The sequence below is a fragment of the Vigna unguiculata genome, chromosome 8, assembly GCF_037176805.1.
Source record: "Vigna unguiculata cultivar grain cowpea cultivar isolate G323 ecotype 2 chromosome 8, ASM3717680v1, whole genome shotgun sequence".
Taxonomy (NCBI): domain Eukaryota; kingdom Viridiplantae; phylum Streptophyta; class Magnoliopsida; order Fabales; family Fabaceae; genus Vigna; species Vigna unguiculata.
Window position 1 is genome coordinate 5,014,106 of NC_140799.1, and position 16,204 is coordinate 5,030,309.

The 16,204-nt window shown below is 29.9% G+C and overlaps 2 protein-coding genes across 4 annotated transcripts; both read right to left on the reverse strand.

The window, feature by feature from the left end:
• Nucleotides 1–672: 672 nt before the first annotated feature.
• LOC114194034 (receptor-like protein EIX2) lies at nucleotides 673–6,029 on the reverse strand. Of its 3 annotated transcripts, XR_003606336.2 has the most exons (4): nucleotides 3,348–6,029; nucleotides 2,704–2,897; nucleotides 2,525–2,596; nucleotides 673–994 (listed from the first exon to the last, which is right to left on the reverse strand). XR_003606336.2 is itself a non-coding variant. In XM_085665499.1 (2 exons), the coding sequence occupies exon 1, from the start codon at nucleotides 6,012–6,014 to the stop codon at nucleotides 3,375–3,377; it is 2,640 nt and encodes an 879-aa protein (XP_085521625.1). In that variant the 5' UTR covers nucleotides 6,015–6,029; the 3' UTR covers nucleotides 673–2,897; nucleotides 3,348–3,374. The 3 variants fall into 3 exon arrangements, 1 of the variants encoding a protein (XP_085521625.1); XR_014984101.1 differs by having other exon boundaries at nucleotides 2,525–2,897; XM_085665499.1 differs by having other exon boundaries at nucleotides 673–2,897.
• Nucleotides 6,030–11,765: 5,736 nt separating this feature from the next.
• Nucleotides 11,766–15,293, reverse strand: LOC114193862 (receptor-like protein EIX2). Its single transcript, XM_028083825.2, has 2 exons — nucleotides 12,596–15,293; nucleotides 11,766–12,051 (listed from the first exon to the last, which is right to left on the reverse strand). Exon 1 carries the CDS (start codon nucleotides 15,260–15,262, stop codon nucleotides 12,623–12,625), a length of 2,640 nt encoding a protein of 879 aa, XP_027939626.2. The 5' UTR covers nucleotides 15,263–15,293; the 3' UTR covers nucleotides 11,766–12,051; nucleotides 12,596–12,622.
• Nucleotides 15,294–16,204: the final 911 nt, after the last annotated feature.

Genomic DNA, 16,204 nt, shown 5'->3' on the forward strand with positions numbered 1-16,204 from the left:
TATATTTTTTATCATATAAGTTTACCATTACAATTGCATAAAGACGTTCGATTTATTATAATATAATAATTTAATATGATAATGAATATCTTTTATTATTATTAATTAAAGTTTAATGTTTTTTTTTTGCAATTTTTTGGAATGATGTATCATAATCATAATGTTTATTTTTTAACTTGTATATTTTTACTTTTTTTTATAATATTAAAAATTATTTTTTAATTTTATTAACTTTCTTTTATTACCATATGCAAAATTAACAGATTTTTCTGTTGTCATGAAATTTTATTTAGTTGTAATCATGTAATACTATATATAATTTTTTCACTTTTTTTATTATTATTTCAATACTATAATTTGAAATTTATAAAATTATAATTTCTTTATAAATATTTAAGAAATAAGAATATGTCTTATTATTATTAAACATCCGATAATATTATATACTTTTTTACTGTTTTTTTAAACTAATTAATTAATTTTGGAACATAAAAAAGCAGATATAATGGATATAATTATAGATACGGTATAGCCATTATTTCATAGGGATGATGCAGAGATACAAATTTTAAATCCATTGGATATGGCGATTGGACATGGCGATGAGAATGAAAATGTTTTAGCAATGTCTTATGAAAAAAATTGAAAAGATATGTTGGCCTTAATGTCGAAACTTATGTTGTTGTAACACCCCACTTAAATATTAACATAATCAAATAGAATATTACACAAGATAACATAAAGGACTAATTTGCGGAGTATCAAGTCACTCCTTACAAATATCCAAGGTACTTAAAAATGAAATACTGGGACACACCACGATGCCAATAACTTGACAGAGAAAATAGTTGGACAGTGTTTAAAATAAATACTTAGAGAGTAGATAATACATGGGCCATAGCCCTAAAGTAAACTCTGAAAAGCGGGATCTGTCCCAACACGGACTAAGCAGCGGAACCTCCATCACCCTGATGACCACGAGGAGTTCTCGCATCTGCTCACATCAATAAATTGACGATCATCGCAAAAAGAGAAAACCACACACATAACAATCAAACAAACAAAGGGTAAGCTTGAGTAGAAAACAATTTATCATGCAATCACATGCTATTACACAATCCAAGTAGTATATGTCATCCAAACATGTTATGACTCCTCAAGCAATACACTAGACTCGACACGACTCATCCGGATACATATAATCTGATCGGATTCAGCGGATGCTTACACCTGTGGTGAATACCTCTGCTCACCCCCGAACTGCTCACCCCCGAGCTAAGTGTTACAAGTGTTACAATGTCTCAATCCCCCACACACAAGGTTATCCCTTGATGAGTTTCAGGCCTCTTGCTACTCTCACCACAAGAGTCAGTCCGCTCTAAGTGAGACTAACTGGGTCCTTAGAGTGTCAGGATGCAACCTTACCTTGAATCCTTACCAAATTATATAGATGGGACACCACCATGAACTCCCACAACAGGGGTCATGGAATTACGTCCCGACCACTGAAGCACTACCATGAGGTCTCACCTAGAGGCTCATGGAATTACGCACTGACACAAACCAAACATACTCAATCAATAAAGTAATATTTATCATGCACATAACTCTCATGCCAACCTTTATAACCAAATCCTCATTCATATTCCATGTTGAATCCATTCTAACTCATCCTTCCCAATCCATGAATATAGAATTTCACCTCATACCAATACCATGCCATTTTGATACCAACCATTTCATTGAAATCACATGCCAAGATTTATCCAAGCTCATCATTCACAACTCATACACCCTCTTACTCATGCATATTCACTCATCTCATGCTTTAACATAACAATCCAACTTAACATCACATTATGCAAACGATTTAGGAATTTTAGAAATAAAATTGCAGCTTGTGTAAAGCTCAGAAAATTTTTGTATTTATATTCAAATTAAATATGATTGAATCAAGAACCAACTTAATTGAATAACTATAAAGAAAGTTGTAAACCAAACAAGCAACAAAGGTCAATGTTGTCAACAACCAAACTACAGTGACCTTGCGATAAAAACTGCTCTCACTACAGAGCTCAGATTAAGGATCTGACCGGTCAAAGTCAAGAATTTTGTGTTAAGGATCAGCTGTAAAAATATCAGCCCGATCCAACGGTTAACGAAGTAGTAACTTTCATTTTACGAAAAGTGTGCAGTGCTGTCAACAAACAAACTACAGTGACCTTGCTATAAAAACTGCTCTCACTACAGAGCTTCGATTAAAGATCCGACCGGTCAAAGTAAAGAATTTTGTGTTAAGGATCAGCTGTTAAAATTTCAGCTCGATCCAACGGTTAATACAGTAGTAACTTTAATTTTACGAAAAGTGTGCAATGCAGAAAAAGAGTAGCGCCACATCAATCAAACATACTCGCACACCATACATTTTTATTCGACCAACAACCTCATTCAAGCATCACAGCCATACAAACAGACCAAAAATCGTCAAAATAACTTTAAATACATAAACCCTAGCTTCCCTTACCTGAAAAAAGCTAGCAAAATATCCTGACACCCAAGTAAGTGAGTACTACCGACCACGGAGCAGATTTACGATCTGTAAAACAGTGGAATAGATTCAAAATGGGTTACCATGGTGAACCCTAGTTAGAATCATGATGACAGAGCTGGGAATGAAAAAGGTACGGTGGAGAATCAACTTACATGGATTGAAGAATGGGGTTGAGTTAACGCAAAGAAGGGTAAAACCCAAACCCTAGCAGAACTTTTGTGGAGAGAAAAGGGAAGAGCGAGAGCATTGATTTTGGCAATTGAGTGCAGAATGAGGGGTCTTGGTTGCTTTAGGGGCCTTGTCACCCTATGAGCTAGCCTTTAGGTCCAACTGATTAGGGACATCCCTTAAAAATAAGAGTAGAAAATAATTGAGCCTTACATCGATACATATGCAAACTTAAATGGACTGACTCGTTTGCATACTAAATTCTAGTTTTAGTCAATAAAAATGATATCAATATCAATGAGTTGTTTGATATGTATCAATAAGCATTAACTAGAATTCAACCTTGACAAAAGCATTTTTTTTAATCAATCAAATTATAATCTAACAACTATGACATATGGGAGTTGAGAAATGGTTTTCTTCTAAACTCAATTCATTTATATTTATATAAATTTTTAAATAAGTTAGATATAAATATTACTATAGTCCAAACAATATATAAAGAATAATTAATAATTAAAAAAATTTAAAAATAAATGAAGAACTAAAGTATATTTTGGTAATGGTGAAAAACAAACTATCTAAAGATAAATTAAAATAAAATTTAAAAAGGAAAGATTTTACATACCAGTATTATTATGCAACCATTTTGATCTTAACGAAATGGATTCATGTTGATGATCACCATGACATAAAGTCGATCTCTCAAGTCATAAAGAAACTTGAAGTAAGCATGCCTCAATTTTCTGTTTAAGAAAATAGCACAACAAACTCCCAAAAAGCCAGTCACAAATCCAGATTCTATTCCGATGTAAAACCATGTCAAAAATTTAGATTGATTTCCATTTTCATCTACAAGCTCTGTTTCTTTATGTTTATCATCCTGAAAGCACATTTTGATAAGTGGGGGTCCACAAAGATCACGATTGCCAATGTAACTAAGTGCAGTGAACCCTTGAAGTTGTGTGCCTGATGGTATTTTTCCCGTTAAATTATTGAATGATAGGTTCAAATAACCTAAAAAGGACAAACTGGACAAGCTGTAAGGAATTTCTCCCCTAAGTTGGTTTGCTGAAAAATCAAGGGACTCTAAATTTTTCATGTTTCCTATCTCATTTGGTATTTTTCCTGCTAGTTTATTGTGGGACAAGTTCAAAGAGGACAATCCAATGAGATTAAACATTTGTGGAGGTATTGTTCCAGACAAATTGTTACTTGACATATCAATTAAGGTCATAAAATGTAGGTTTTCACTATATTCTAAAACTTGACCTTTAGTAACCAATTCAAGACTATCATCATTGAGGAAGTAATTATTATCAAATGAAGGAAAGGAAAAAGAAAGTTTGTGTTGTGAAACATTGTTGAAAAGTAGGGTTTTAATATTATCAAGACAACTAGGTATATGACCTGATATTGCATTATGCGCAATATCCAATATAATAAGGGAAGACAATCGGCATATTTTTGGTGAGATTTCACCACTAAAATGATTGGACCTTAATTGAAGAGCCATGACACTGTGAGATATCCAATCTGGTATGTTTCCTGATAAGTGGTTATTGCGAACATTAAATACCAATAAAGAGTGACAATTTTGCAATAAGGAAGGAATCACTCCATGTAGTTTGTTCTCATGCAAATGGAGTGATGTGAGATTAGATAACAACCCCATTGATGAGGGTATGTTGCCTGATAGATTATTGCTTCCCATGTGAATAGCAACCAAAGATTTCCAATTTTTCCAACAATTGGTAAGCTCTCCAGACAGATTATTTAATGATATGTCCAAGAACAACAAATTGTTTTTTCCATTCAACATCTTGTGATCACAAAGGAGGGGAGACAAGTCTCCTGAGAATGAATTATTTGATAACGACACAATGGTCACCTGTGGTGATAATTGAGGCAAGGAACCCTTTAGACCATTCGATGACAGATCAATGAATGTAGAGTTCAGCAACACATCTGACATGTTTCCGTCTATCAAATTATTTACTAGTTGGACCTCAGTCACTCTTGATACAAAATTCCAAAATTTGTCTCCGGCTTTAAATGATGAATACTCAATAATTAAAGTTTCAATAGATCGTTGTGTATACAACCACGCAGGAAGGTTGGGATTTGAAAACCCAAGAGTTAATTCTTCAAGTTGAAATGGTGGAATCCAGTGGGAGTCAAAATGTAATATTAACGTTGAATATGAGTATATTTCCAGTTCCTTTAATTTTGACAATTTGGCTAAATTTCTCTCAGACACAACCCCTGTCAATGGATTTGCGGCAACACTGAAGGTAGTTAAGGATGATAGATTTCCCAAATTTGTGGGAATGGATCCAGAAAACATGTTCGTTCCAATATTAAGAGTTTGTAGATGTTCCAGTTCACCTAACCAGTCTGGAATGGATCCAACAAAGTTATTGAATCGTAAGATCAAGTGTTCAAGTTCTCGAAGATTTAACAAAGCCTTCGGTAGAGGTCCCATTAAATGATTTACGCTAAGGTCTAAAATATAGATAGTGGAACTAAGATTGAATAGCCACTTAGGTAACTCTGACTTAAATTCATTTTGAGAAAGTTCAAGAACCTGAAGAGCAGTAAAATTAGCATACGGGAGAGACAAACTCAAGTCTTTAAGTTGACAAGCATCCATATTGAGGAATGAAAGTGATGGAAGCATAGTCACTAATTGAAGCCAATTAGTTTCCTTACTAAGATCAATATGACGGAGGTTGAGATATTCCAAGGAGGAAATATAGGGAAGCCATTGAAGGCTATTGAGGACAAGATTTGAGTTAAGTGATAAATCAAGATAACGAAAGGTTGAAGAGTTGACACACTGAGGAGGAGAAGTAGGAAAAGATAGATTGTGACAATTATGATTATGCAGATAATCAAATTGTAATGCTAAGAAGTCATTGTTTGTCAAATCCAAGTAATCTAAAAATTGCAACTCCAGTAACAACAATGAGAGGTGAATGGAACCTGTAAGACAATGTGATTTGTCTTCTTGGTCCCTGTAAATTGGAAGAGTTGTAGAACATGGGAGAGTGATTCCAGTGACTCTACTTGTGATGTTGTTACAGATGACTCCTTTCCATTCACAACAATCTAGTTCAATGAACCATGAAGAAAGGACACCTGAGGGATCTCTCACTCCTTGCTTGAAGTTTAAGAGAGCATGCATGTCTTGTTGGTTGCAACGACTCTCAAAGCTGCAAAAGACGGTGTTGAACATGATTCCGCATAACAACCACCAAAAAATAATTGCATTTTGAGAGGGAGATATATTCATGATTACAAGAGAAATGAAGTGGTGAATGACTTGAACCTAACGGAGAGAAACTATCTATTTATACTAATTGGGGGCAGGTTATCCATTAATTATCGGATTACGAGTAATTATATGTTTTTAATAATTTTAAGGTATTTTAAAAAAAATTAAATTGCAATAAAAATAGTAAGCTTTTAAATAAATAATTGTTATTTTTAATCTGAAACTTTTATGCTTTCCCGGGTAAAATCACTATAAAAGATTTTTTTTCTCTAAATCTTTAATGTAGTGGCATATTTACAACTTAAATATTAAAATGAAATTAAATATTTCAAAACATTTTGAATAATAAAACCATGATGAGAATATTTAATTTTAAAATAAATAATAATTTTTTTAATCTGAAATAGTTATGCTTTCACCGGGTGAGATTATTATAAAAGACAATTTTTTTATAAAACTTTAATTAATACCTTATTAACAAAATCTTTATAATATATGGATGTACATTAGTTTCTGATGTTTTAAAATATATAAAAAAAAAATTTAGTATACTAACACTAATATATTTTAAAGATTGAATAAATAGACAACAGCAGAAAATTATCAGAAAATGTGATTGAGTCCTCACAGTGGGTCAAAACAAGGAATGATTCCTTCTTTTGACATTGGCAAGTTATTGGAATTTTAACCACTACACCACCATGGACTATGGCTTCCCATCACCTTCCACTTACTCCTGTTCTAATAAATACTTAAGAATGGAGTATTGTACTTCATTACAATTTATGGTGGAAGGATTTGTCACAAAGTATAATTATCTTGTATTCAGTTACCTAACAAACTAGTAGTGTCATGTCTTATTATCTTGTATTTAGTTATTATATTTAATTTTTTTATTCAATTAGTCTTAATTTTTTAAAATAAAACAATGTTATCTCTTTCCATCTGGGACTAAATTTGTTGTTTAGATGAATGTTATATAAATATATTTTAATACTTTATTTATGTAAAATAAATAAAAAAAATATTTAAAATGGCATAGAAGAAAGTGTTCTACCATAGAGGCTCTGCATTTCTTAGAAGGAAAGTAGTATAGTATTTTGATCATTAAAAAAAAAGTTAATTTTTGTATTTGTAAAGAAATAGAGAAAATTAAAAGATAAAATAACGGATGTTAAGTATGTAAAAGTTTGTTAGGTATCAAAATAATAATATCCTTTCCAAAATCCTTTTTGTTTTCCTTTCTCATTCTTTATTCGGGTTCCTTCTTCTTTTAAAGGCTCTCTTCCGATTCTAGGAGATGTTTTAACGTTATCAACAATACACACAGTATAAAAGTGGTATTTTTTTTCCTCTTTCTTTTTCTCCTTTCTTAGGATGCAATTGTTCTGAAGATGTTTATGTAAATTTATGAAATAGTTTTTTCTAATACAGGGTAATATTTGATTTAGATAATTCTGAAATATTTTATTCTTCGTCTTTTTTTTTTTCTTTTAATTAAAATAAATTATGGCTTCTTTATTATTATTATCTATATCATCAATGTATAAAAAAATATCCTGTTTTGTGTCAATATATAAAAATGATGCTTTTTTGTGTCTACATTTATATATATTTCATATATATTTCAGTTTTATCCTTAATTATTATTTTAAAAAATAATTATTTTATAAACAGTTTATTTTTAACTATTATTCTATAAACCACTTTTATCTTTAACAGTTATTTTGATAACTTCTTTTGTATACATTTTTTTTCTAATTTTAATCATTCATAAATATCTTAATTTAATTAAATATTTCTTATTAATCTTAATTCAAATCTCAATGAAACTTAAAAAATCAAAGGCAAAGACGTGATAGCGTATTGATAGCGTATTTATTTTCGCTAATAACAATAATAAAAGTGACTAGATCACTTAGGCTATGTTCACTTCAAAAGATGGATTTAAAGGAGAGTGAGAAGATGAATTTGAGTGGATTAAAGGGTGAAGTGTATGTTGTTTTTTTAAGGATTTTGAGAGTAAAATTGAGTAAATTTAGAAGTAAATTTATGAAATTTTGTGAGTGATTTGAATGATGTGATAGATAAAAAAAATAAAGTTTTAATGTATTAAAATATAAGATTACAATTTTACCCTTAAAGTTAAAATTAATATATTTTTATTATTACTATTATTATTATTATTATTATCAAAACAATAATTATTAATATTATTTTTATCATTATTATTTAATATTGTTATTAATATTATTATTATTATTATTATTATATATATATATATATATATATATATATATATATATATATATATATATATATATATATATATATAAAGTTGGAATCGGATCTAAGCATCATGGGATTGGATCCAATATCATTGGGATCGATCTAGATGCATTGGATTTGATCCAACATTAGTGGGAACGGATCCAATATTAGTGGGAACGGATCCAACTCATTCCAATGTATATAAAATGGGTAAAATAGTCATTTGTTGAAGTAATCCTTCAAATATACGTTCCATACGCGAGATAAAAAAAAACCATTCATCCTTCAAATCATTGCAAACACTCACCCATATATCATCTAAAACGAACACCTTACTTCTTTGCTGATCCATCCTTTGATCTCCACTGAAACAGAAAATCTTCGCAAGCGAACAGGCTCTTAGTTCAAGAATAATTATTGTCAAAACAATATTTTCTAGTTTTTAAATAAATTGGATTCACGCTACATATCCAAGGAAGTGTGAGACACAGTTTTGTGCAAGTTTCTATATCCATATCTGGCATGCTCTTCTAAAGCACAGTGTTGTGCACGCCTTAGTTGCCTTAGTTGATATGAAACACTCAATTTCATTTGGATGAATGTATTGATTTTTAAAAAATAGAAAGATGTATGTTTTTAATTAATGGTAGATAAGTAAAAAAAGTTGAAATAAGAAAGAAGAAGAAGGAAGAGCCCAATTTATTTTTAATTATCACATTTTTCTTCATGAGTTTCAATGTTTTCACCCCACTCCTTGTTATTTATTTACACTATTTACATTTCTCACATGATATGTCATCAAAAGATATTTTAACATCACTGTTTTCAAATAAGGGTATAATTTTAATTATTAGAAGCAATATTCTTTAGTAATTATAATCAATGTCATCTTATTGATTTTATGCTTATGTGATGTGTCTCATTAGGATTTTTGTCACTCAGATGAAGATATTTTTTTTACTAATTGAAGCAAATATTCCTGATAAATGATTAGAATCAATATATTGATACTATGTTATGATTTGATTCAAGTTATGCTTATATTGATACATTGTTATAAATCAATGTGTTGCATTAGGATTTTCAGTTTAAGGAAAATATATGATTCTAATAATTAGATGCAATATTTTTTAATAATTATAATCAATACTATGGATATTATGCAATGATTTAATTTCTATAATATGTTTCATGGGGACCAATTCTTTCCTCATATATATCTCATTATAATTAAATACTAGAATTTCAATGATGGGCCAAGAGGTCTATATGAGCGCAAAGTTTCTCCAATGCAAGACACAAAAGGAATTTCACACTTCTCTTTCTTTTTTTATTGCCAAAACACACACACAACGGGGATCACCTCAAAATCCTCTTAGTTGGGTTTGCTCTGTTTGTGGCCTTCAAAGGTAAGTTCTTTTCTCCTTCTAATGTTATTCATGTATTTGTGACAATATAAAGTTAATGGGTTGTGAATCCTGACTTAAGTGTATGATTTATTGACTTAACATATTGCTAAATGCATTTGGGGTCTGATGTTATGTAATTCTGGGGCTGAATTCATGATTGATATGTGTCTATGACAACATTATAAACTCTTCGTAAACTTTTAATCCTCCTCTTTTTAAAAAAATAAAAAATATAAATTATATTACTTAAATATACATGTAATTAATAAAATAATAGGATAACTTAAATAATACTTACATTACTTTCAATTTATGAATATTCATAACATTTCACAATTTTGGCTAGTTGTGTTGCATGATGAGTTTTATATGTTGAACTCGAGACCATCCTTAAAAGATTGAGTTACATTCGATTAGGTGGATTTGACCAAATCTCAAATAAATTGAATTCAATTTGTTTGGTTGAATTGAGTCGTTGGATTATTTTAATGCAATTTTGTGTTTAACATTCTTCTCACACCCATGTGGGTGCAACCATATCCATGTGAGTGCAATCACACCTATATGAGGAAGAAAAATGAGGATTTCAAGTCACTTATACCTTTGAGATATCAAACGAGTGGCTTGTTCTAACAAAAATATGAAATCGCTAAGAATTTGAGGTTAGATGTAGTTTTTCCTCTTTTAACCCATTAAGATGCTTTCTAGGGATAGGAACATGATCCAAGCATCAAGACCAAACATAGACAATCCATCAACAATGGTGGACTGCAACAAAGTTATCTTAAGTGGAATTAGGTTGGAACATTACCATAGTCTTTAGAAAAAAAAAAGAGAATTACAAGTAATTCTTTTTCCGTTAACCCTTTACAATGGGATTTGTTTGATATATCCAAAAGTTTCACGTTACTTAAAAGTCAAGTCTAATAGTAGTTATATATGCATGGTTATTAAACTCACGAGTTAAAGTTAACTCATCCAAGTTTACGTTCTTACTAATAGCTTTCGAGTTGGAAGCAAACTCATTTTTTGTATAAACTTGATAAATTCGGAGATGAACTCGGTGAGCTCGCTCAAACTCACAGGTTTGGTACCGCATGCGCGAGTTCAAGAAAAAAAAATTAATTTGAAGTAACCAATATTTTATTGCATGATGCTATATATTAAAATTAAAATTAAGAAAATGTAACAATTGTTTAAATTGATAAATAATAAGTAAATAAATTTTATTAAACATTAACTCATTTAAACAAGATAACTTGTCCAAATTAAAAGCCTATACAGTTTTTAGAAAATAAATAAATGCACAAAACAGTTTAATAAAAGAAATATTTAAAAAATTATATAATTATGTAACAATATATTTTTGTTTTAAAAACACATTTTCATTAATATAATAATGGTTAATCATATTCTTATATGTCGTTTTCCAATAATTTACTTTATCTACCAATCAAATAAATTGATTTATAAACGGCAACAAAACTCTTACTGATAAAAAATATTTAAAGACTAATTTTTTAATTAAAAATTAATTTAGAGATAAATTTTTTTAGTAAAAAATTAGATAATTTATGTTAATAATAAATTCAGAAGTTAATTCATAATAAAAATTATTTTAATTATTAATTATAAATTTTTGAAACTATTTTAATTACTAATAATATATAATTATAAATTAATATTTAAATTGATTTCTATAATAATTAATTACTTTCATCAGAAAAATCGATTATTATTTAAGAAAAACTTTTAGTGATATTTTCAGAAGCATATGTTAAGAACTTATCAATTAGTCGTTAGCTTCTTATTAGATAAAAAATTAACTTAATAGCTATATTTTTTAAAGAGACTCTAACCCTAACCCTAGTATATTATCACATTACTTTCTAGGAACATTTTAAGAAGCACTGCATCATGCTAAAAAAAAATCTACTTTTCTACATACTGACTATAGTAGAATGACAAAATTTTGCAATTACTAATAGAATATAAATTAGTTGAAATGACGTCAATTTTCATGGACGATGATCTTATTAACTTCCTTTAAATATATTAAAATTTATACCAATATTTAGTACTTTGAATATTAAGAAAAGTTAATATGGAACATTTTTACTAGTTTATAAAACATACAACATAAACTTATCTCATTTAAATGCTGCAGAGAACAAAGAAAAAAAGAAAAGATAAAGTAGGAAACCATCACCGTAACTTAAAAGGAAAAAACAAAATACACCAACTATTAATAATAACCAAATCTAAATATTAAGTTCATCACTGCTGAGACTGTTTGTAGTGTTTTCATAACAACTAACACCACATGTTCTCTTCTACGCTTGAAGACTTGTTCCTTTTTCATGAATGAAAAACACCTGAGATATAATAATGAAAGAAATTTTATAAGAATAAATGAATTAATAGACAAGTTTTCATTATCATATAATTTTGTAACTTATTTAATACACCATAAAACATCTTAAATTGATATTTCTTCTTTCCATTATTCTAATATATTTTCATTTTTCTTATAGTTGTTTTTCATGGACCCAATTTTTATAAATAAAAAATAGGATTAGACAAAAATAAAGAAAATTGATTTAATTAGTTACTCTACTTTAACCACCTAAATAATAATAGAATTTGCAGAGAAAAACAAACTTAAAAGCTAAGATGCCACATGTGAGTTGAGAAAACTCATATTCTTAACTCAATTCATTTATTTATATATGTTTTTAAATAAGTTGGATATAAATATTACTGCAATTCAAACAATATGTAAAACAATATATAAAGAATAATTAATAATTAAAAAACTAAAAAGAAAATGAAGAAGTAAAGTATATTTTGGTAATGGTGAAGAGCAAACTATTCAAAGATAAATTAAAATAAAATTTCAAAAAGAAAGATTTTACATACCAGTATTATTATGCAACCATTTTGATCTTAACGGAATGGATTCATATTGATGATCACCATGACATAAAGTCGATCTCTCAAGTCATAAAGAAACTTGAAGTAAGCATGCCTCAATTTTCTATTCAAGAAAATAGCACAACAAACTCCTAAAAAGCCTGTCGTAAATCCAGATTCAATTCCGATGTAAAACCATGCCAAAAATATAGATTGATTTCCATCTTCATCTACAAGCTTTGTGTCTTTATGATTATCATCTTGAACGCACATTTTGGTAAGTGGAGGTCCACAAAGATCATGATTTCCCATGTAACTAAGTGTAGTGAACCCTTGAAGTTGTGTGCCTGATGGTATTTTTCCTGTTAGATTGTTGAATGATAGGTTCAAGTAACCCAAAAAGGACAAGCTGGACAAGCTCTGAGGAATTTCACCACCAAATTGGTTTAATGAAAAATCAAGGGACTCTAAGTTTTTCATGTTTCCTATCTCATTTGGTATTTTTCCTGCTAATTTATTGTGGGATAAGTTCAAGGAAGACAATCCAATGAGATTAAATATCTGTGGAGGTATTGTTCCAGACAAATTGTTACTTGACATATCAATTAAGGTCATGAAGTGTAGATTGTTTGCATATACTAATACTTGACCTTTTATAACCAATTCAAGATATTCATCACTATAGAAGTAGTAACCATCATATGAAGGAAAGGAAAAAGAAAGTTTGTGTTGTGAAGCATTGTTGAAAAGTAGGGTTTTAATATTATCAAGACAGCTAGGAATGTGACCAGAGATTGCATTATCTGCAATATCCAATATAATGAGGGAAGACAATTGGCAAATTTTTGGTGAGATTTTACCAGTAAAATGATTGGACCTTAATTGAAGAGCCATCACATTGTGAGATATCCAATCTGGTATATTTCCTGATAAGTGGTTATTGCGAACATTAAAGACCAATAGAGAGTGACAATTTTGCAATGAGAGAGGAATCTCTCCATGTAGTTTATTCTCATGCAAATGGAGTGAGGTGAGATTAGATAACAAACCCATTGATGGTGGTATCTTGCCTGATAGATTATTGCTTCCCAATCGAACAACAACTAAAGATTTCCAATTCTTCCAACAATTGGTAAGCCCTCCAGATAGATTATTCAATGATATGTCTAAGGATAACAAATTGTTTTTCACATTCAACATCTTATGATCACACAAGAGGGGAGACATGTCTCCTGATAATGAATTATTTAATAACGAGACAAAGACCACATTTGGTGATAATTGAGGCAAGAACCCTGTAAGACCATTCGATGACAGATCGATAAATGTAGAGTTCAACAATACATTTGACATGTTCCCGTCTATCAAATTATATATTAATTGGATATCATTCACTCTTGATACAAGATTCCAAAATTTGTCTCCAGCCTCAAATGATGATCCCAAAATAGTTAGACTTTCGATACATCTTTGTGTATACAACCACGCAGGAAGATTGGGATTTGAAAACCCAAGAACCAATAATTCAAGTTGAAAAGGTGGAATCCAATGGGAGTCAAAATCAAAGATTAATGTGGAATATGAGTATATTTGCAGTTCCTTTAATTTTGACAATTTGATTAAATTTCTCTCAGACACAACTCCTGTCAATGGATTTGAGGCAACATCCAAGGTAATTAAGGATGATAGATTTCCCAAATTTGTAGGAATGGATCCAGAAAACATGTTTTCTCCAAGTAAAAGATTTTCTAAATTCCCGAATTCGCCTAACCAATCTGGAATGGGTCCATTAAAGTTATTGTCATCCAAAGCCAAGTCTTTCAGTTCATGAAGATTTAACAGAGCCTTAGGTAGATGTCCTTTCAAAGAACTTGAGCTAAGGTATAAATGATAAATGCCAGAACTAAGATTGAATAACCACTTAGGTAACTGTGAGTTAAATTCATTTGCAGAAAGACTAAGAACTTTGAGTTTAGTAAAATTAGCATACTGAAGAGACAATTTCAAGTCTTTAAGCTGACAATCACGCATATTGAGGAATGAAAGTGATGGAAGCATAGTCACTAATTGAAGCCAGTTAGTTTCCTTGCTAAGATCAATAGCATGAAGGTTAAGATATTCCAAAGAGGAGATGTAAGGAAGCCACTGAATGGTATTGATGACAAGATTCCAGTTATATGATAGATCAAGATGACGAAGAGTTGAAGAGTTGACACATTGACTATGAGAAGTAGGTATAGATAGATTGTGACAATTATGATTATGCAGATAATCAAATTGTAACGATAAAAAGTCATTGTTTGTCAAATCCAAATAATCTAAAAATTGCAACTCCACTAACAACAAGGAGAGGTGAATGGAACCTGTAAGACAATGTGATTTGTCTTCTTGGTCCTTGTAAATTGGAAGAGTTGTAGAACATGGGAGAGTGATTCCGGTGACTCTACTTGTGATGTTACTACACATTACTCCTTTCCATTCACAACAATCTAGTTTGGAAGACCATGAAGAAAGGACACCAGATAGGTCTGTGACTCCCTTCTTGAAGTTCTGAAGAGCATGCATGTCTTGTTGGTGGCAACCAATATTGAAGCTGCAGTAGACATGGTTGAACATGATTCCACATATCAACCACCAAAAAATGATTGCATTTTGGAACATAGATATGTTCATGATTACAAGAGAAATGAAGGGGTGAGTAGGTATGAATGACTTCAACATAATGGAGACAAACTTTATTTATAGGAATTGGAGTCTATACAAAGTTTCACTTTACGTAACGTAATAATAGATTCAGAGATTATATTCCTGTATAACTTCAAAACATTATAAATAATAAAACCATGATGAAAAAAAAAAATTCAACTTTAAAATAAATAATATTTTTTTAATCTGAAATAATTATGCTTTCAGTGGTAAGATTATTATAAAAGATAATTTTTTTATAAATTCTTTAATGTAATGTCATATTTACAAATTTACTATTAAACTGAAATAGTTTGTTATGATTTAATAGAAGTAGTTGATGATAGTTGAGTTTGCCTTATGATAATATGATGAAATTTTGTATTAAATAAGAAAACTGATTGCAACTTTGTTGACAAACACGAAGACGATCTTGGAAAAACCTATCAAATCAAACATAATTTAATGCATCCATCCAATTCATTGCTTATTCTTTATTCTTTAAATTATATTCTTTTGAGAGGCTTCACACAGTTGTCTATGTAATAATTAATAATTATATTCTTCCATTTACAATAATTAATCCCGAAATTTTATGCAATATTTTTTAAGAAATTAATTTCTAGTCTCGGAAAAAAGAAAAGAAAAAAGCATAGAAGTACTCGTGGTTCTTTCATTTATTCCTCTCATTAATACAACATTCTAGTACTAACGTACTTAAACAAATAATTTGATATTTAAAATATAAACAAAATGATAAGTTTATTAATATGTAATGTAATTATGATGTATGATGGCAGAGAAGACCCATCACCCAATGTCGTCCAAAGCAACCAATGGTTCCCTGGCACTGCAAAGTTAATGAAATTTCTAAACACTCCACCATGGACTATGGGTTCACATCTACCCACCCAAAAATATAAATATAAT

What these genes read in the sequence shown, in the direction of transcription:
- LOC114194034 (XM_085665499.1), bottom strand. Translation starts at nt 6,014, where the DNA reads ATGAATATATCTCCCTCTCAAAATGCAATTATTTTTTGGTGGTTGTTA.
- LOC114193862 (XM_028083825.2), bottom strand. Translation starts at nt 15,262, where the DNA reads ATGAACATATCTATGTTCCAAAATGCAATCATTTTTTGGTGGTTGATA.